The 22,686-nt window shown below is 38.8% G+C and overlaps 1 protein-coding gene across 2 annotated transcripts in view; it reads left to right on the top strand.

Moving 5' to 3' along the window:
- The first annotated feature begins 231 nt into the window (after positions 1-231).
- The window catches only part of ARHGAP42 (Rho GTPase activating protein 42), a 287,432-nt gene continuing 264,977 nt past the window's right edge, over positions 232-22,686 (top strand). For both annotated transcript variants that reach the window (XM_060303949.1, XM_030883708.2), the window contains exon 1: positions 232-903. In XM_060303949.1, the coding sequence (XP_060159932.1) occupies positions 750-903 (154 nt within the window). In that variant the 5' untranslated portion in view covers positions 232-749. The remainder of the gene's footprint in view (positions 904-22,686) is intronic.

Here is a 22,686-nt window from a genome sequence, read left to right on the forward strand (position 1 = left end):
GAGGCATGTTGGGAGTTGGAGCTCATTTTGTGGGTGGCGGACCCCGAAGTGTCACCGCGGGCTAAGGGGAGCGGCCGCCCAGGAGGGGCAGAGTTAACCCCCGGGCGCAGGCAGAAGCGCTGTCGCGCGGCAACTGAGCGGAGCCCGGGAGCTAAGTGCGGGCGGGCGGGGGCAGGAGGGTAAACGGGAGGAGGGGCGGGGCGGCGCGGGCTGGGAGCGCCGCGGCGGGAGGAGGGTCTCCGAGCCCGGCAGGGTCTGCGAGCGCTCTGAGCCTGCGTCCAGCGAGGGGGAGGGTTTCCCCGGCCCGGCCGGAGGGGCGGCTGGGCGCTTCTGACTCCCAGCGCAAACGACTGTCAAGGGAGCAGGAGAGCTGAGCTGCCGGAAGTGTCTGCGCGCCGCGAGAGAACTTTCCTGCTCCGGCCGCGGCCCTGAGCCTCCGCGGCCTCCGCGCTCCCGGCGACGATGCGTCCGGGTGACAACGACCTGAGCGGACCCGCGCCTCGGCCCGCCTCCCGTGTGTGCGCTCGCCTCGCCTCCGGGGAAGAAGCCTGAGCCCGGAGGCGTCCGCGCGCCGCGGAGCCCCGCGCAGGCGGCGCGGCGCGCGGGAGCCGTTTCCCTTGCGCGTCCCCTTGCGTCCCGGCTAGTTCCCCGCGATCGCGCGTCCCCTGAGCCGGCCGTGGTCGCCGGCTGTCCCCGCCCTGACCGCCGGCCCGGACGTGTCCTCGGCGGCCGCTGGCAGTGCCTGTGCCATGGGGCTGCCGACTCTGGAGTTCAGCGACTCCTACTTGGACAGCCCGGATTTCAGGGAGCGCCTGCAGTGTCACGAGATTGAGCTGGAGCGAACCAACAAGTTCATCAAAGAGCTCATTAAGGACGGCTCTCTGCTCATCGGGGCGCTGAGGAGTAAGTTCCCCCGGCGGGGAATGGGTGGAGAGGGCGCGGGGATCTGGAGAGTCCCCCCGGGGTGTGGGTCTGAGGGGTGGGTTGGAGGAAGAGAAGCTTCTTTTGTTTGAATGGGTTTGGGGACAAAAGCTGAAGAGCTCCCCTGCTGGTGACCAACAAAATTTGTTCGTAGGTGTTCTTGACTTATTTACTCCCAAGTCTACAGAGAAGGGAAAGGTCTCTCTCTACTAGACCCCGGAGTATATCCTGAGGAACGTTGTTCAAAGTCATCTTTTTGTATAACGCTCCTGGAAAAATGTTGGGGACTATTGGTCTTTTTTGTTATTTTACTGTACCTAGTTTGAACACTTAAAAAAAAGTCCTTAAGGAGGGATTCGAGATTATCTTAAGGATAAAAATGAAGTTCGTTTTAGTGATATTCAAAGAAAATGATTAATTTCTTATGTACCTCAGTGGCTCTTCATTGGGCACAACCAGTCATTGAATTGGCCTTTTAAAAACATGTATAAATTTGTAGTTTTGCGATTTAATAAGATGAAGACAGAGCGGCACCAGTGGATCTTATCTCTTTACAAGATTTTTGTGCGACTTAATTTTTGGTTTGCATCGTAACTGGTGTTGGTCCAGTCACTGGGGATGAGAGTTCAGTGGCTAAAGACCAATCAGAACTTCTGACGATCTATAGAAAGTAAAGACTGCCTTTAGGAGGTTCTCCCACCTCCTTTCCCACACACCTCCTGTTCAGATTTTCTGTACTTCCTGCATCCCCTGGATCTTCATTTTCAATTACTAGGACCTACGAGAGTCTTAGTAAAAGAAACTCTACTTTCTCTTACAGAGAATTGACTGACTAAATGATAAGGCTTAATTTGTTTTGTTACCTTCCCCAGGACCTATTTGCACTTTAATAAAGGTTTCTGAAAGCCTCTGAAACGAACCCCTGGAAATTCTGGTCTCCCATAGGTGAGCGAGATATTTTTGTTAAGGTGGAGAGGCCTTTGGGTGATCCATCTAGCAATTCCCAGGACATAGGTAGGGGAAGCATCATTGATATGTCAAGTGCAAGGTCAGTAACAACATGATGGAGATGTGCACGTGTCTGAAAGTAAGACAACGTTAGCATCTGATCGCTATTTGGAAGTATGTATTCGTACTAAGGTTGAATCTTAGCAAAATGTCTTGAAATTAGTGTGCTCCCAAATGCTTTTTATTTTACCATCCCAAATGTGAAAACATCTACTTATCACTTGTGTTACTTAACCAGGGTAAAGGAAATAATGTTCTATGTCTAATTCACTTAATTTCTGAATTTGAGGCTACTGGTAATGATAGTATTTACTGATTTGTGAAAACTACTAGTTTATCTGCAGTTCTGTCCATCTTATGTATACACAAATGTGAACTCTCCTTCTTTCCGATTTGCAAATCCCACTTGAGGTCTCTGGACTAGCCTCTGCATCTTAGGGAGCATGATGCCTTTTCAAAAAGAGTTTCCCCGTCTCAGTGTTGAATGCCAGGCTGACTCTTGCTGGAGCTACCATATGGTCTACCATATGTGATAAAACCTCTGAAATGTGCATCGTTTTACTAGTAATATTATGAACTTTACTATGATTGAATCTAACCTTGCAAAAATCAGGTGATTCCCATCTTTATAGGTTTGTTCTTCCATTCATAAGTGAAGAAGTCTGGAGAGTGTAAGTTCCTTGAACATACAGACCCTGCCTCATGAACTTGAACTTGTACGTTTAAATATACAACCTGTCTTTCTAGGATTCTTAGGTTTGTGATGAGAGTACATTACGTTAACTAACATTTGATTATTACTTCTCTTGTAGTAGAAAGAAAATGTTTTATTCCTTGTTAAATGAATTCCCAACATTAGCTTCCAAATGGGAAAGATCTGGAGCTGAGAAACCCTTGAAGTCACATGATGGTGCTGCTCCAAGTGACCTTCTGTCCCTTGGGGAGGATGCTCTGAGGTTAGGCTGCAGCTGCTAAATGCCTGCTCTCTGAAGCTGCTCCTGTAGGAGGATCGGAGTGTGTCTAAAGGACTTGAAGCCAGCTTAATTCCATCCCAAAGATCCACCAAGGAGCCCTCCTTCTCCCAGTCCTGCCCCTTCTAACTGTTTTTCCTTTCTGCCCTAGGAAGCCTTCACTTTCCCTAACCTTAAACTATGCCTTTCCTTTCTCCATACGTGCTGTTTCAATAAGTGTATCCATTATCCATTTCAGATTTATTTGTAGCACTTTGCTGTCATTTTCATTTATAGTTAATGGTTTCTTAATAAGACTTTCCTGAGCTGACAATCATCAGTGCATTTCTAAGCATCTTATATTATTTCCAACCTAGTTAATAACTTTTCTGGTGAAAGTCTTGGCATGCTCTCTTGGGTAATACATGCTTTACTGTTCCAGTAGGAGTCACATATGCTCCTTAATCTTTTGTTCAGGATGTGCATTTCTTTAGTAGAGTATTTTGAAGGATACTTATAAATGAGGACCTTGACTTTCAATTTTAAAATTTTAAATAATTTAAAATAACAATAACTTTGAATTTTAAATAATATATGTAAGATACTTACCATATTTTTAAGATGAATTATTGCATTTCACATTCATATCCACTCTGAGAAAATGGGTGACAGTTAACTGAGTTAACATAGTGACTTAACGTAGACCTGAGTTTAAGTTCTGGTGCTGTCAAATGCTCTGTGATAATTAGCAAATAACTTAATCTCTGGGTCCTACCTTTCCTGTAAAATGAGGGAGCATTTATAAAAATCTTACCATTAGGATTATTTGTTCATTTTGTTACATGCCATATAGACATTTGGTGAGTGGTATTTGAGAATATATGATACAGGTGAATTGGGTTCTAGTTCATGCTGTGTGACTCACAATCTCCACCCTTTTTATCAAATGTTACTCTATGAACTTTGTTCCTTTAACAGGTGCCAGTCTTAAAATTTGGGTTGTGAAATTATAGGCTAGTTTTGCTTATTAATTTTCTCCTTTTATAGATTATATCCAAAGAAACATTTCAAAATGGCTTTCTCATATAATTCCCCCCTTTACTTTCTCTTTTTATACTTTTGAATTCAAAGAACCATCGTTGAGTAGAGCTTTGTCTTTACAAGAATAGACAGACCCTCCCTTCCCAAGAAAAGAAGAGAAAAAGAGGGGGGAAATAGGCAGAAATGGAATTTTACTCATTGAATCGAATTGATTGAATTGATTGGGTGGAGAGAGCCTAAGCCTGTCGACATTCTTTCCTCCCACCTGCCCAGCAACATCTTGGCCATCCCTTCTTTCTTATCACTGTCCACTTCCTCTCATCACCTTAAGGTGGAATTGGCCAGGTATTTCCTCTACCTTTAGGAGATTGTTTCTCAACCTTGTACGGCTGGACTTCTTTCAAAGAAAAAAAAAGTTAGTGGACTCTAATATTATTAATTATGATAGTTAAAAATATACCTGCATGAAACTATAATTGTTATGCTTATTCATGCAATCTTAAAAGCAAGTCAGTTTACACATTAAATATAAATAATACTGTGAAACCAATTCAAAACTTTTAGACTACATTTAACCAATGGATGATGTTATTTTGCTGAAATGACATTTTCTCTCATACAAAGACTGTTGATAATATCTTGTGTGTGTTGATGATTCATTTTCTCACTGTTTTCCTGACTGAAAGTACAGTTCTTCAGAATCAGCTTGTCCTGATGATGGCCTTGTCTCTCTCACAAACTTTATTCTTGGTTGTATTGCCTCTGTTCTTAAAGCAGTTGTTCCTGACACTAGCGATCCATGACACAAATAAGAAGAGCACCTATCTGAGTGGTAGAAGTGTTACTTTCTGCTGTACAGCAAAGTGATTCTGTCATACATATACATTCTTTTTCATATTCTTTTCCATTATGTTTTATCACAGGATATTGAATATAGCTCCCTGTGCTATACAGTAGAACCTTGTTGTTTATTCATTCTCTATATAGTAGTTTGCATCTGCTAATCCCCAACTCCTAACACCCCCCACCCCCCCGCCCCCCGCCCCGGCAACCACAAGTCTGCAAGTCTGTTCTGTGTGTCTGTGAGTCTGTTTCATAGATAAGTTCATTTGGGAAGCACATAGTTTCTTAAAGGTGCCTACCCTCTGTGGCCACAGACCTCAGTTGGAAGTATACTGTCATGGTGCACTTGTGATCTGGAGATAAAGTAGTTGTTTAGTATGAAAGATAACCCTAAATGCCAAGGCCACATTGAACTATCTTGGAAAGGGTGAGGTACTCTTGCCTTCCATTTGCTGTGTTTCACTTTAAGCCAGTCTCTATTTTGTGTGTGTTCAGGGTCCACTTTGCTACCAGTTTTTGATGGCACAGGGAAGGAGTTAAATAAAAGGGAGGAACAATGACAAGTTTAAGGAATTTGAAAGACTTTCTGTAGTTATTGCACTATTTACTTGGTCATCCTTCAGCTTTTAGTGAGAACTACTATTGTTTTAGGCTATTTTTGGTATTTTAATTTGCACCTAGGTTTTATTTGGTTTACTGGAACTCACTGTAGATGCTTGTTTACCCTGCAAGAGCTACTTCACTGTTGCTTATTCCACTAATGTTGTTTTGCTTGTTTAGCTGGGCAACCTAGTCAAAGGTGTGGATGTGTAATTACTTCCACTATTCATTTGGTTCTTATAGTTATTCATTAGAATTTGAGTTAAATGAGCAGAAATAATTGTATCTTTCAAATGAACTGTAATTAATTTAGGAACTGGTAGATGAGGAATGTGGTGCTTTAAGGTTCTTCTTCAGAGACATGTATAAGAGCAGTTAGACTTGTGTTAATTTAAATATGGGAGCCTTGGCACTCATCAAAGTGGAATTAAATTGGGCTGGCTGAGTACTCCTGTCTACCTCTCTCTGATAGTCTACATGAGCTTAATTGTGCCCTTTAACAGTATCTTTATTTCCATTGGATTTCCTTTTCCACAGATAGTAATTGAGGGGTTGTCCTGTTAGAAAGGAGTGGGTTGCTGAGAGAACAGAACATGTTTTCTGTCTCTTGGAGGAGAATGGCTTAGCAATAACCACCTTTTACACTGCTTCCTATGACAGTTATGATCAAGATACTCTGAGCATGCAGAAAACTTAGGTAACCACGAAACTTTGAAGTCACTGAAAAGCTGCTTTAACAAACATGCTTTCAATTATTAACATTTCTTAGAGCACAGTGTTAATCGTGTTCATGGTGATGCTTAAGAAGCATTTCTCCAATTATGTAAGAAAAAAATAATAAAGCTTACATTCAGTATTGCTTTGGTGCCAAGTGTAATTTTATTCAAGTAATGTATATGTAGAGTGGTAAACCTTTTCTGTAGATTTATAAAGAGAAATATTAAAGTTTTCAGGCTATTAAGCCACATTCAGTAAATATTATGCACCAATGAAATGTTTATTATGGACAGATGAGAAAGCGTGAAGGAAAGGGGGTTACTTAAGTCTTGGATCTCTTTCCTGAATATTGTTTCTTGTCAGAGCTGTGGATGCCACCTGTTCTGGCCCCAGCCATCCCCGCTGTCTTGTCTGGATGGTCATTTCTGCTCATTTCAGCATCTTGGCAGGTGCCAGCTTCACCATGGCTGCACCTGCTGCCCACCTGGTTCAGTTTGCAGCTCTGCCAGTCTTCCTTTTTCCTGTAGCCTGCTGAATCTCTGCCCAGCATCTAATCCTCCTCAGAGTGTATCTCAAGTGGATCTGGCCTTACCAACCAAGCTACCTGCTTCTTGCTGACTTTCATCCTGAAAATGAAAACCAGTTGCCGAGCACCTGGCTCTCTAGTTCAAGGAATCTGTGCTTCATCTTTTGCAGCTGCCATATTCTGAGTTTCATGGCTGAGTTTCGTATAAGTGTAGTGACTTCCATAATATTTGTTAATCTTAATGGCCCTTGGGGCAGGATTATAGCAGGACAGACAATGGAAATGTGGTTATTTTAATGGTTTTGTTTTTGGCCAGATGGATTTAAACTTGGCCTGGATATTTCTGGTACTGTGGAGCCTTCTCTGTAGGATTACAGGTAACTGGAATGTTTGGTTCCTCAGAATATGCCATTGTTCATATCTGCAGTTTTCTGATTTTATAATCAAGAATCCAGTTATAATGCTGAAGAAAGTGTTACAGCAAAACACTCATGTACAATACTCTGTGTAAGGAAAGTGATTTGCTTTAGAAAAAGTGAATTGTGGAATAGTAAGGTACCATAGAGTAGCTGATAATCTGTCAGTTTTTCCAACCTCTTTCCTTCGTTGCAGAGGAGTGTATGCATAAAAGAAGAAAAAATAAGCCCTACTTTTCTAAGATTTTGAATCTTTCATTTTAGAGTAATTTGTCTAATTGTAATTTTTACATGGAACATGATGGGAAAAGGCTAGGATAAGACTAATAGTTAACTCTTTGTAGATTATTTTATATTAAGTATTACAGATTTTTCACTTCCAATTTTTAGATTTTGTGGTGAAAGTCTCTATGCCTAATAGTATTTTTAAAATGCCAAAACATGACGTTTTTTATGTTGTTGGTTTATCTGATTTGGGTGATTATCAGGTATAATGGCGAGCATCTTGTATTTTGTGAAGGATGAGGAACCATCCTGGGGTGATTCTCAATGTTGGGCGGTATGAAAATATTGGGAAGAAATGCACAATTGACATAACCTTGCTACATTGATAGTACTTTCCCTGAAACTTGACTTTACTCAGGGAAAAAGTGGGTAGACACAAAATGACCCCTTTCATTTGGAAGTCAGACACATTGCTCAGTAGTGGCATTTCTGTATTTCCTCACGCAAATCTAAAAAGCCATACTGCTTGCTAGTTTATGAAAGACATGCCAAAAGTATTCCCTCATGTGTACACATATACTGGAGTTTATCCAAATGAAAGACCCAGCTTCAGTTCTCTCTTTAGTACACAGGAAGAGTGATGATTTAATTTAGAAAACTGATACGTGTTTGTGATACGTGAAATGAGTATTCTGTATAGTGTATTTATCCCCTTTCAAATGGAAACTGTGTAAATTGATTTTACTTTGCTTTGAGAATTTTCTCTTTTTTCATTTATTTAATTTTTTATTCCTTAAAATGTCTGAATGAAAGATACGGCCCAAAACAAAACAAATACAAAAGGAGTGGTGGGAGAGATTAGCAAGGAGAAGCAGATCAAAATGAATTGTGAAAGCAATTAAAATATTGTGGTTTTGGAACTTGTTTCAGACTTTTTTGTGCCGTCTATGAAAAAATTATTATGTAACACTGAGAATCAAAGGAGTAAGAGATTCCAGTTGTTTTAAAAGTTGGTTGCAGAAAATATGAGGGACAATTAAAAATTGTCAACATAAGAGATAATAGGTGTGAATTTTTAAGGCGTACACCATTTGGGGAAGATTTGAGAAAGTTGTGTACTACTGAAAAAATGATGTCAACATAGATGATAGGAAGGGACATTCGCAGGCTTGTACTGACTGCATAGCAATCCTGGTTTTCCTCACGTGACCCTTTTTTAACGTTATTACTTCCTTTGGATCCCAGCTGCATCATGGCCCCTTTTTCTCAGTATGCACTGTTGTTGAATCCCTCTTCCTTATTTCCTCTATCCTTCTCTTAAATGTTGGTAGTGTGCAAGGATTCCTTCTGAGTCCTTTTACTGTTCCCTTTACTTTTTTTGCTTTCCTTATGTGATAACATCTGCTGCCAGGGCTCCAGCTCTGACCTCCTTTTCCTGAGCTCTGCGTCTGATTTTCACCAGCCTGCTACCTATCACCACCTGGATGTGCTGCGGGCCCCTCAGACTCAGCGTGTCAAGACAAAGTTCTTCCTTCTGCAGCTTGTTCTCTTTGTGTTCTCATTTGTTCAGTTATATCCTCATCCACCTGGTCATCTTAGAGAGAAACAGCTGAGTCTTTCTAATGCTTCCAGTTTCCTTCTACTCCAGTTTTTATACCCCATTTTTTTTTTTTTTTTTTTTTTTTTTTTGCAGTATGCGGGCCTCTCACTGTTGTGGCCTCTCCCATTGCGGAGTACAGGCTCCGGACGCACAGGCTCAGCGGCCATAGCTCACGGGCCTAGCCGCTCCACGGCATGTGGGATTTTCCCGGACCGGGGCACGAACCCGTGTCCCCTGCATCAGCAGGTGGACTCTCAACCACTGCGCCACCACAGAAGCCCTAAACCCCATTTTTAAGCTGGTGTTTTTTTCATTCCACCCAGATCCTAACATGGTTAGTCCTGCAATTCTGTGCTAACAATATCTTAAATGTGATGTTCTCTGCCTGCCTTAATACTCCTTCAGTGTGTGTGTCTCTGTGTGTATGTATATATGTATGTATGTATGTAGATATGAAATAATTTTTTTTCGTAGCTTAAAATGACAGAAATTTATTCTCTCACAGTTCTGGAGGCCAAAATCCAAAGTCAAGGTGTCGGCAGGGCCATGCTCCCTCTGAAAGCCCTAAGGGAGGATCTTTTTTGCTTCTACTAGCTTGTGGTGTTGTCAGCAGTCGAAGACAGTCCTTTGCCTTGTAGCTGTTTTACTCCTGTCTATGCCTCTGCAGTCACAGAGAGTACTCACTGTGTGTCTCTGTTTATTAGATTTTACTTAGTCTTTTGAATATAAACTTCTAGGTGCCAAGGTTATCTGTATTCTAATGACTGCATTGTGGATACTCAGTAATTGTGAACATGAACCAGCTTACATTTTACTAAGCACATTATATGGAGGAGGATTTTCATTATCTGTGGAGTGAATGAGCCGGGGAATGGAGACCGCAAGTTTGTTCTTTAATATTTCTCCCATCAGGCTTCAAACGTAACTACTCTGGCCTGGTTGTACTGACTTTTAGGACTGGGTAATCCAGGGGACAGCAGACAGCGTCAGGAGGTAGAACTTCATTCTAGTCCTGCTGCTGCCACTAGCTAGTGGCATGGGTACAAGCCATTTGTCCTAGACCCTATTTTCATAAACAGTGGGAGTAGCATTTGCTGTATATGCGTTGTAGGGTTCTCATGTGGGCCAATGGACAAAATGCATAATAACATAATTTAAAAATGGAACATTATTTTCATTTGCTTTAGGCAGGATCTTTGTAATCCAGATAACTTCAGCTTTTTTCAAGGCTTCACTTTAACAGGTTCTTGTCAGTGTTATTATCATACTCCACAGACAAGATGATTGAGGTGGAAATGCTTTAATAGAATGTTAAAGCATGGGTTTGTTTGTCCCCCAAATTAAGTCTGTTTGGTAGGAAGTGATTAGGAGATGTGGCATGGTTTTGATTTAGCTTTTTACTTTTAAACAGATAAATAATTATCTATTATGATCTGGGAACCAAGGAACAAGGAAGCATTAGGCTGCCATTTAGGGATAATCCTGAACCGGCAGTGTAGATTTTGAGACTTTATTGATGTATCTGCCGGTACTTTGATTCTACTGGCTTAGGTCAGCGGTCTATAAATCTTGTTAAAAGTGACGGTCGTAACTTGCACTTCTCAGAAGTGAAATAAATACTTGGGTAATTTCACGTAATATAACAGGCCAAAATGCAGATGAGAGATCTTTCTTCCACATTGATTTCTGCATTGAAGGCAGACAGTGGCTTAGAAAAGTGCTTTCTGAGGTGTTTCTTATGCTGCACAGATGTTTTGTAAATGTCATGTTTGTGGTGAGATCATCCTAGTGATTACTGGTGAGAAAAGAAAATGATAAGACTGGTAGGGTGTTGCTGGAGGATCTGGGAGCAGGGAGTTATGGGAAAAAAAGAACATTGAATTAGGTATTGAAGAGGAAATTCAGTTGGCTCAATGAGAAAATTGAATTGAACCTATAAGCTGGTTGATCCAGGAAAGGTGGTGTGATTGAATTGTTGTCAGAATCACCAGGAGAGTATATCTAGATGGTACCCTAAAGATAAAATAGATTATTTAAAAAAGATTTTTTTCTTAAGCGATCTGTGAGCTTAAGGGAAGCTCTACCCTGGGTTTGGGGCAAGTAGGGAATGATGAACAGGAAGTCTGGACTTTAGGGACAGTTTGGAAAGTAAAGCAAGGACTGAAAAAGCCCAGTCTCAGGGGATAAAGAAAGAAAATAGAGATCCTGAATAAGCCTGAACAAGGGATAGTAGTAGCAAGTGAGTGAGAACTTTCAGATTTTTCAGGTTTAAACTGTTAGATGCATGTTTTTTTTTTTTTTCTCCCATAATTTCCTTGGCGCCTCAGACTGTTCTAATGAAAGTAGAATTCAGTGAGTATTTGTGACTGGCTGAGCATGATGTTTTGTGACACTCGCTGATGAGGGGAGGAGAGAGGAGAAGCAAGATGTCAGTTGCAAGATACTCTTCCCACTTTAAGTCCTTAAGTTACAGCTTAGGCTGACTTGTTTCTTGTTTGAGGTTGTGTTTTGCATTTCTGTCAGAACATATGTTAATTTAAAGTAATCCCAATTTATCCAAATAATCTGAACATTAAATCTGGTTTAAAGAAACAGAAGGGTTGGTCTTCAGCTAAGTTTAGTGTTATTCACACATGTGCAGTGCTGATAATGTATAATCTTTAATCATTAGAACATTTTAACGTTATGTAGGTTCATTGAAGATTTAACGTTAACAGCAGTCAACCTGGTGTGGTAGAAGAACCTGGGCTTCAGAATCAGAGCAACGCTTTTCAGTCCCAGTGCTGTCACTTATTAGCTACATGGCTGTGAGCAAGTCACTTGGCTTCTTTTGTGCTTTTCCTTGTCTATAATATGGAAGCAATATTTATTTCATATGCATATTTGCAGCATTAAATAAGATAACACATGTAAACTATTTAGCACAATGTATGATACTTGATATTAAATATTAATTTTCTCATCTATCTCATTTCTAGCTAATGTTGAGACCAAGTTATGAACAACAGCTGCCACCATATTTTATTCAAAAAAGAATGTGAGGTGGCTTTTCTAAGCAAAATCTTTACCTTGCCAGGACAGATGTACAATATATGTTGAGAGCGCACTGGATTTAATGTTGATGTGAGAGAGCTGAGGACGTGGGCCATGTGTCATTACTTGGTACCATGCACGTAACTTGCAGCGGGAGTAAGCCATTGCTTCCATGGAATGGTGTAGCTAGCTTTTTAAGGACTTTTCCACATCAGATATTTTGTGATTTTTGTAAAAAACATGGTGTTCATCATGCTGATTTGATTATTTGCCTGTTTTTCTCTCTAGAAAGTCAGCTCTGAAAGAGAGTACCAGGTCTTTGGGATCTGGAGCTGGACATATGATACATTTTTTGTCAATGCCCGTTACATGACTGAACTTATAGGTAGGAAGTTGTGTCAAACTAATGTTTGGAGATGCAGAAATCCATAGGTTGTCACTCCATTTAATATTGAAACCAATTCCAAAACTTTCTATATGAAGATAAATATCTTAGTGAAAAAACCGGTAGCATAGGATGTAGATTTACCAGAATGAGATTGATCAGAGCAGGCTTATTTAAGGAATTAATATGTGTATTAAAAAATGATTTTTCTCTTCAGCAGTGACAGTAATATGTTAGGCTCAAATACAAGAGATGTTGCTAGGAAAGTGTAATTGCACAGACAATTTATGTTGTTTCCTATTTGTAACAAAGCATTGCATGTGTTATTTTCCAGATGCCATTTCAAAGTGTTGATTTTAATTGTATGGAAATGCCTTCTTTTAAAAATGTCATTCACTTTTTAAATAGCATTATTGAGGTATAGTTCACTGCCATAAAATTCATCCTTTTAAAAGTGTACAATCCATTGGTTTTTCTAATGTTTACAGAGTTGTGCAACTATCACTATTGTCTAATTTTATTAAAATTTTTTTCAGCTTTATTGAGGTATAATTGACAAGGTGTACATACTAGTGATTTGATATACGTATACATTGTGAAAGAATTCCAAAGGATTCCTGCCAGCTAGTTAACTTATCCATCATCTTGCATATTTATTTATTTTTTATTTTTTGGTGAGACCATTTAAGTTCAACTCTCTTAGCAAATTTCAGTTGTATAATACAGTGTTACCAACTATAGTCACTATGTTTTATGTTATATTCTCCTACTTTATTCATCTAATAGGTAAAAGTTTGCATCCTTTCTCCAGCCTCTCCGTATTTCTCCTACCCTCTAGCCCCTGGCAACCACCAATTTACTTTCTGCTTCTATGAGTTTGATTTTTTTTTTTTTTCTTAACGTATAAGTGATACCATGCAGTATTTGCCTTTCTCTGTTTGGCTTATTCCACTTAACATAATGCTCTCTCCGTTCTTCCGTGTTGTCGCAAATGGCAGGATTTCCTTCTTTCCCATGGCTGATAATATTCCATTGTGTGTATGTATATTCTTTGTCCATTGAGCCATTGATGGACAACTAGGTTTTTTCATATCTTGGTGACTGTAAATAATGCTGCAGTGGAAATGGGAGTGCAGATATCTCTTTGATATCTTGTTTTCATTTCCTTTGGATATATACCCAGAAGTGGGATTGCTAGATCATATGGTAGTTCTATTTTTAATTTTTTGAGGAACCTCCATTGTGGCTTAACCAATTTACATTCCCACCAACAGTGCCCAAGGGTTTCCTTTTCTCTACATTCTCACCAATACTTGTTATCTCTCCTCTTTTTGATGATAGCCATTCTAACAGGTGTGAAGTGGTTTTGATTTGCATTTCCCCAATGATCAGTGATGTTGAGCTCCTTTTCATGTACCTCTTGGCCACTTGTACATCTTCTTTGGAAAAATGTCTATTCAGGTTCTCTGCTCATTTTTAAGTCAGATTTTTATTTTTATCTTTTTGTGCTATTGAGTTGCATGAGTTTTTTTTAAATATATATTTTGGAACTACTATGTAATTTTAGAATAGTTTCATTGCCCTAAAAGAAATCCCACACCCATTAGCTGTCACTCCTTATTCTCTGTCTTCCCTAGCCCCTGGCAACTGTTACTACTATACTATTTGTTTCTGTGATTTGTCTGCTCTGGACTTTTTGTGTAAATGGAATTATACAATCTGTGGCCCTTTGTGACTGACTTCTTTCACTTAGTATGTTTTCAAGGTTCACCTGTATTTTAGCATGTATTGGTACTTTATTCCTTTTCATTGCCAAATATTCAGTTGTGTGAATATACCACCACATTTTGTTTATCCATTTATGAGCTGATGGACATTTTGGTTGTTTCCTTTTTTTTTTTTTTTTTTTTTTTTTGCTATTATGAGTAATGCTATAAACATTCATGTACCTGTTTTTGTGTGGACATATGTTTTTATTCTCTTGGATATATCCCTTGGTGTGGAATTTTTGGGTCATATGGTAACTGTGTTGGAACTTCCCATTATAAATAGAAATTTAATAGGTTTATAAGCATATATGTTACATTCTTATGATGGAAAGCACTTTGAGAGCTAAATGTATATTTAAAGCAAAGTTATAACTTCCTATAACAAATTCAGATATGGCCCTTATGTTTTATTAGAGAAAACAGAATCACTTGGTGGATATTTAAGGAGGAAACATTCCGTGTTCTTTTAATTTTCATTATAGATGGATAAGTATTTAAAAATCTCATAATGTAAATACAGGATAATAACAATTTTTGCATATGTGCAAAGAGTGGCAAGAAGAGTAGAGAGGAGAAAACAAGGCGAAAATATAAAGAACATAATGTGATGGGCCAGAAGAGGTGTGGAGAAGAAAGAGGAAATGGAACGTTTACTCACATATTCATTCAGCATATTTATTTAGCACTTGCTGTATGTCTGATACTGCTCTAGGCCCTGGAAATACGGAACAGACAGAGGCCCAGCTTTTCTGGGCTCACATTTACTGAGGGCATGCTGCTAATATTGTGTGGTGTGTGGGTTATTACTGCTTGGTGTTAGGACTTAGTGGGTACCACGTGTACCCTTTGTTTCCTCTAGACACCCTTTCTCTGTTTCACAGAGTGACTTGCACACGCCTCCATTATAGCAGTCAACACAGCATAAGGAGCTCATCTAAGAATCTGGATGTCCATTCTTCATCCAGTCAGACCTATTCAGGAAACACTTAGTGGTCACCTACCACACTTCATGCACTCAATACTGTATTAGATATTGAGTGAGTGTGTGTGTGTTTGTGTGTGTGTGCGTGCATGCTTTTATGCTGAGTGGCCCTAGTAAGTCACTCTCCCTCTTAAGCCATGGTTTCCTCATTTTTATAATGGGGATAATATTAATAATCCTTACTTTTTTTCATGAGGATTAAGTCTCTTGTGAGATATACCTAGCATAGTGCCTGGCACACAGAAACCGGCAAATGGTTGATATTATCATCACATTATAACATTTAGCAGAAAAAATGAAGTAATCTCAATATAAAAAATGTTTAAAATGGGAAACATTTTCAGTGCCTTTCTATGATGATAAACTGTTTTTCATTTAGCCTTCCATGTCCACATGAACACACTTAAAAATATACAGTAATAACATATATACCATTTATATATAAATTAATACCATTATATCAGATATTTTCCTTGCTTCTGCATATTTTTATTCTTAGCATATTTATGGCTAAAAGTCCTCAGGTGAAGGTGATACTTATGCGTAAGTAATTTAAAGCAGTCTACATATGAAATGTAAGTGAAACCAGAGTGGGTTCCATTTTGAGTAAAGAAACATCTGCAGTTTGCCGCAGTTCACCCAAAGGAAATTGGATCATGTATCAGCTATGTGATCGAATAAGACTTTCATCTTTTAAAGAATTTTTCCTGCCTAAAATCTGCATTCATCTGTTGTTCTGAAATGAAGCCTGTGATATATACATTGTGACACGAGTTTGGGGAGCCCCAACATATTCTGTCATTGGAGCACAGCTGTGGCATCCTCTGAACTTAACCAGAAATCAGAAATAACTATTTTTAAAGCTTCTTCAGGCTCAGACATTTAGATTGCTTCTTTTTCTTAACGTGGACAACTTAGTTCCTGTATGTTTCTTTTCGGGCCCTAAATTATTAGTTTATTTGGATTATTTCATTACTTATTATTTCATTACTTCATCTTTTATATGTTATAAACACTGTACTTTTTAAAGAAGTTACTTATTAAATTAGTTAGAGAGGAGAAACTCGTTCCTTAGGGCATCTTTTGGCTTTAGATGATCTTTCTGACCGCTTGTTAAATTTACCCCTACTGCTCCAGCCCCCCTCAAATTGTACATGTGCACACATTCCAATCCAGGTTCCTCTAAACTGCGGTCTCTGTCTCTTTCTTTATGTCTAGCACTCTGCCTGGTACATATTTGTGGCCAGGTGACTGTTGAATGAATACATGGTTATGTTGAGCTTGTGGAAATTTAACACTGATATATTCTGAAGCTTAGAACTCTAGTGACCACTTGTCAAATCCAAAGGACACTGTGGTTGTCATTTTTACTGGACTGTGGTATATTTGACCCTGCCAGCCACTCCTTGCTTCCTGAAGCTGCTTCTCCCTTGGCTTCTGTGGAGCCACATTCTCTTACAAATCTTCATCAGTTTGCTAACTTTTTCTGCTTAGTCTTTCAGAGTTCCCTTAACTCTTCCTTCCTCTTTAATGTAGGTATTCATATTGTACAACAATAACTTTTTCTCAATAGATGTAAATTGGTGATGCATATATAACCGAAACCAAATGGTTTGTATCTATAAGATAAAAGGGGGAAGAAGGTGAGGAGGCCTGTAGATAAGTGAGCACTAGACACAGGACAGTTGATTAGCTGAAGGATAAATACAGCTCTTAACCTTTACCAGAGGTCAGAGAAATGCAAATGAATATGAGTAAGGTATCCATTTTCTATCTATTAAATTAGCCAAAATATTTTTTAAAAAATGCCTTATGCTAATTAGGGTGTACTAAGACTCTTTCATTATGCTACTGATAGCAGTGTAAATTAGTAATGTGTTTCAAGAACCTTGAAGGATTTATACCCACAGCTACAGTGATCCCAATTATGGTACTTTTCCTGTAGTGGGTAATATTGATTTCCCACACAGTGTCTGTGCCCTTTCTTTCTATAAGAACCTTGAGTTTGTTCTGGAACACAATCCTCGCCCCAGATCAGGGATAAATCCTGATTTGTTGAGTCACTCATGGTAACGCATTTCCCCTTGCCCATGACCCACTTCTAACCAATTTGATGTAAGGTACATCAGCTGTGTTTTTCTCAAGATTCAGTGACTCACAGTGCCCCCATGAGTTTGTTGTGGTACTGCATGCAATTGGGGAACCGTGGTCCCAACCTAAGACAATAATGAAAATTTACTTACAATAGAAAATAATTAGCAGTAACAACTAATTTCCTATACTTTGACAGTAACGACTAAATTAGCCAATTAAACAGAACCCTTAGGATATAAATCTAAGAGAAAATCAAGGTACAGAAATGTGTACTGCTTTTGTCATTGTATGAGGGAAAAATAGGCTTGCTATAAAACTTAGTACAAAAAAGAAATGCCTGTATGTAAACATACTACGGTGGTGATATGAGAGAGATTCCCCAGCCCTTCCTTCCCTGCCTCCAGTAGTTGGGAAAAGGAAGTTAGTGAGAACCTGGTGGGAGGTGTTGGAGAGTCGCCCCTCCCTTCCTTAGGGCTTTGCAGCTGTGATTCCAGGTGTGCTCCCTGTTTTCCAGTGGGGTGGGAGGGGATGTAGAGTGGGAGGCCACGAGCTCTCAAGCTCCAGCCAATTTCTGAGAGTTGATGAGGTAGAAGCTGAGATAAATACTGTCTTTCTATTCTTTACTCTTTAACTACATTTCTTTCCAATCCATTAACAATTCCCTGTAAATAATTTGCCAGCAACTTCTTTAATTTATAGGCCTAACATCCTTTCCCTACTTGCTTTCCCGCCCTCCAACTGCTGGCTATTTAATTTGCTTTCTCTTTGTTTATCCAGTTGTCTTTGAGCAGTTTCTCTTTTTATTCCTTTAAAAATAGCATACTGAGGCTATCATAAAATACACATACCCAGGCCTGGACTGTTTTGTTTGGTAGAGGTAAGCACACTGTTTTCATGGACAAATAATTGTACCTGGAGTTCTGTTAAAATATAACTAGTATTAATAATAATAAGGGTTCTCCTGGAAAACAGATTTAGCTTTTAAAGATGTTGAGAATATATTTCTGGTAATGGTTTAAGCAACAGAACCCATGGTGAGTTTCATTTCTTTTGTAATGTTTTATAAACTATAAGAAGCAAATCTAGTCCTGTGAAAATCCCTTGGAGGAAAATGTGACCTTATCATTTCTGAGGTAACAAATATTGGGGCATATGGGTCAAGGTTAAAAGGAGAAATCTTGATAATTAAATCCATTCATTTATCAGATAACTATTAATCACCTACTGTGAACAAGCATTGTTCTAGGAACATAGTATTTTAAAGTAAATCCAAATTATCATTTATAGGATAACAATGAAATGATAATTTGGTTCTCTTTAGTATCTGCTAAAAAATTCTTGGAAATTTTAAAGCATTTAGTTGAGAAGAATTTGGAATAATAAAACATCAACTATTTATTGGCTATACTTTTGGGATTTCTTTAGGGAATCTGCCAAAATTTATTCCTTTGGAAGTATTACCGTTAAGTGGTCTGCTGTATTCATTGCCTTTCTGCGCCAAGCTTAAATTTGAGCAAATTTGTTGCATTCTATTAACTTTAGTAATCCATGGGTTTGTATTTTTAATGTGATTTGAATTTCATTGTATTTATTAGTCATCCTTTCTAATAAAGTTATGCCACAGTTGTCTTATCTATTCTTTTTTTTTTAATGAAAAAAAATAATCTAAGGCAAGAATTTTGGCTAATCGGCTCTGTCTGGCCACTCTGAACAGGTATGGTTTTGTAATATGGTATCAGTATCCTGTGCATTCTGTTATTTAAATCATGAGTAACCATAGTGTGCAGAATGATGCAAAGATTTCTGAAATCCTGTTTTTGTGGAAATAGACGCAATCTTTTTAGCAGAGGTTTTAAATGATCTGGAGAGACTATGAAATGATTTGCTTAAAGAGGATTAAAATGTATTTACCTGTGACGTCAGTTCTTAAATGCTGCAACGTGAAAAGGTTTTTGTTAATGGCATTTTATTTTCCCAAATCTGCTAAAGTTTATAAAAACACTTCAAAGGATGAACAGAGAATTGAATTTTATGTCCACTTCTATGAAAACTTACAAATTATTTGTATGTGTTTTCATGTGTGTGATATTTGAGATAATTTACTGCCATCTGAAGTAGCCATTCCCTACTTCCAAAGTTGCTGAGGTCCTTTATCTTTCTTCTACCAGTGGGAATGGGAATTCAAAATTCCAACATGAAAGGAATTTTCTGGAGCAGATGTGACAGCCAGCCCTCTAACATCTAGAGATGGTTCTTGGGCCCGATAAAGAGATAGTCATCAGTCAGAGAAGAGAGGAGACACCTTCTAGCCTTCTCAGATTCTTTTTTCTTTGTTAGATTGAACTACATGAGACAGACCTACACAATTCTTATTTAATTTTGACTTTGGATCCCAAGTTAATTATGTCCTTGTGCAGTCTTGTTAAACTCTTGTCTCCAGTTGGAGAATAGGGAAAACTAACTTTCCTCTTTTTGTCCTTAAATGTGTAGGGCTGGGACAAGACTTCAAACATGGTGGAAGTAGTAATCTGCTTTTGAGGAGACTCCCCCTCCCCATGCCATTTCCTGCCCTACTTGTTGCTTGGGAACATGTTTATCTAAAGGTGGTAACAAGAATAAACAGTGCAGTTCCTTTTGGCTCTAGATATATGTTTGTTCTGATTTATTAGATAATCATCTCTTATTCACTACTACAGGCCGTATTAAAAAGTTTTATTTAAAAAAAATTAAAACCATAATTGAAAGGGATAATAAAATACCAACACAAGGAAAGGTAAATGTCAATAGGATTCACCTGCTGTCTACCAGGGAAAATGCAACTATATCAGCCATTAGGGGTCTTATAAGAATTAGGAAGCAGTGACTTCTGTTCCTGAAAAGCTTACAACCTAAACAGAACACAGATATGTGAAAAGAACCAAAGTGGATGGGTTTTGCTGGATGAGAGGTTACTAGAGGAACTGCAGTCAGCATGTCTTGGAGAGGGTGGTGTGCACAGGTTGGACTAGTATGGGGAGAGAGTCTAGCCATGTAGGACAGCACAGTGACGGCACTGAAGTAGAGAGGCAGGGCTGACAAATTGATTTCTTGTATTAACTAAAGCAGTTAATAAATAAGAAATGGGAAGAGAACTGGGAAATGCATACTGTGAATGTCTTTGAAAGGTAGCCAAGCTAAGAAAGTCCACTAGATGTAAGCTCCATGGGGACCTTGCCTACCCTGTATTTTTTTTTAATGTTTTTTATTTATTTGTTTGTTTGTTTATTTTTATGTCTTTATTGGAGTATAATTGCTTTACAATGTTGTGTTAGTGTCTGCTGTGCAACAAAGTGAATCAGCTATAAGTATACATATATCCCCGTATTCCCTCCCTCTTGAGCCTCCCTCCCACCCTTTCTATCCCACCCTGTATTTTGATTCACTGCAGTTTCTGTTTTGTGAACTGAGCTGGGTTCTTGGGTGGTGTGGAATCAGATGTTGAACACAGGCCCTGACCAGCAAAGCAGAATTTTAGTTAAAACTCGTTTGTGGTACATTGCAAAGGATGTTTTAAAGCTTAGATAATTAAGAAACCAGAATTTAATTATATATAAGTAAGTGAAAAAAGTTGATGGATCCTGGGTCAAAGAAATGCTATAGGTAATTAATGAAGATAATGAAATTGAGTACTTAAGAAATAAACTAGTAGACGTTTTCTAGTTTACTAGAAATTTCTATTTTCTAGTTTACTAGAATTTACTAACTTGATTTTTTTTTGGAGGAAGTGATCATAATTTATTTAATTTATTTTTTATACAGCAGGCTCTTATTAGTTATCTATTTTATACATATTAGTGTATATCTGTCAATCCCCATCTCCCAGTTCATCCCACCACCATCACCATCCCCCCCACCACTTTCCCCCCTTGGTGTCCATACGTTTGTTCTCTACATCTGTGTCTATTTCTGCCTTGCAAACCAGTTCATCTGTACCATTTTTCTAGATTCCACATATCTGTGTTAATATACGGTATTTGTTTTTCTCTTTCTGACTTCACTCTGTATGACAGTCCCTAGGTCCATCCACGTCTCTACAAATGACTCAATTTCATTCATTTTTCTGGCTGAGTAATATTCCATTGTGTATATGTACCACATCTTCTTTATCCATTCATCTGTCGATAGACACTTAGGTTGCTTCCATGACCTGGCTATTGTAAATAGTGCTGCAATGAACATTGGGGTGCATGTGTCTATTTGAATTATGGTTTTCTCTGGGTATATGCCCAGAAGTGGGATGCTAGGTCGTATGGTAATTCTATTTTTAGTTTTTTAAGGAACCTCCATACTGTTCTCCATAGTGGCTGTATCAATTTACATTCCCACCAACAGTGCAAGAGGGTTCCCTTTTCTCCACACCCTCTCCAGCATTTATTGTTTGTAGATTTTCTGATGATGCCCATTGTAACTGGTGCTAACTGTTGATTTCTGAAGCATCAATTCTTTCTCCTGACTTACTCCTATGACATGAAATAGAACCATATATTTATGGTTTTATGTCCTTCGGAGTTAAAGTGTGTTTCATTAGGGGGACGATAACTGTCTCAAGGTTATTTTGAGAATGAATGTGTTGAGTGGAGAGCAACAAGAAATATTAAATAAGCAAAGAGAGAGGGACAGTGGGTATCAGTGCAGAGCCCCTGAACTGAAGGAGGGCTAGGGAGGAAAATTCCAGGATGAGCTCTTGGGGTACTTCAAGTTCAGAATTAAATATTCATGGGGGATTTCAGCAGCTTAGACATCTGTTGAATAACAAATATCACTAAACATTTATCATCTCAGTATGATTCTAGGTTATGTAGAGGACAAGTTCAAAAAGGGAAATCATGGAGAAGCAGTCCTGGTTTTGTTTCTCGCAAGCAGGGAAGGAAACATAATTCACGGTTGATGTGGATTTAGTATTTACTCTTCACAGAGCTGCCTTGAGTGCTACCCTGGCACTCAAGTTCACTCACGTAGGGTATTATATATTCAAATGTTCCAATGGTTTTCAGACTGTGGATTGTGATCCTAGAGGGTTCTTGAAATGGATTTGGTGAGTTGAAATAGTGTTGGGAAAAAAAATAGAATAAATAAGATATCACAGTGTATTGAATGTATTAAGGGAAAATATTGTTTCATGCAACTTGTTTCTGTTTTATAAGTATGCATGAATGAGTAGACAATATTGGATTGTAAAACAGTTCTTACTGTGAGTCAGGGTCAAATATGTAAAAAAAAAAAATCACTGTTTTTTCAAGGACTGTAAAACAAAATGAGTATGTCATTTGATGAATTAGGTTGTGTCTGTCTAAGATGTATGTGGTGAAGCCTGGTTAAGTTTTCTTCAGGCAGGTGAGTGGGCAGGTGCATGGGGAAGAGAAATTCTCTGGTGCCACAGAGATGTTTTGAGGTCACAGGGTTCTTTGGCAAGTGGCACATCGCATGGGTCCTGTGAGGCAACTGACATGAAGTTCAAGAAAGAGAATAGTTCTTGAAAGCAGATATTTTCTATGTAAACTCCTATACTTCCGAAAGAAACAATGTCTTTTTATTTT

The sequence above is a fragment of the Globicephala melas genome, chromosome 8 (assembly GCF_963455315.2).
Source record: "Globicephala melas chromosome 8, mGloMel1.2, whole genome shotgun sequence".
In the NCBI taxonomy this organism is placed as follows: Eukaryota; Metazoa; Chordata; class Mammalia; order Artiodactyla; family Delphinidae; genus Globicephala; species Globicephala melas.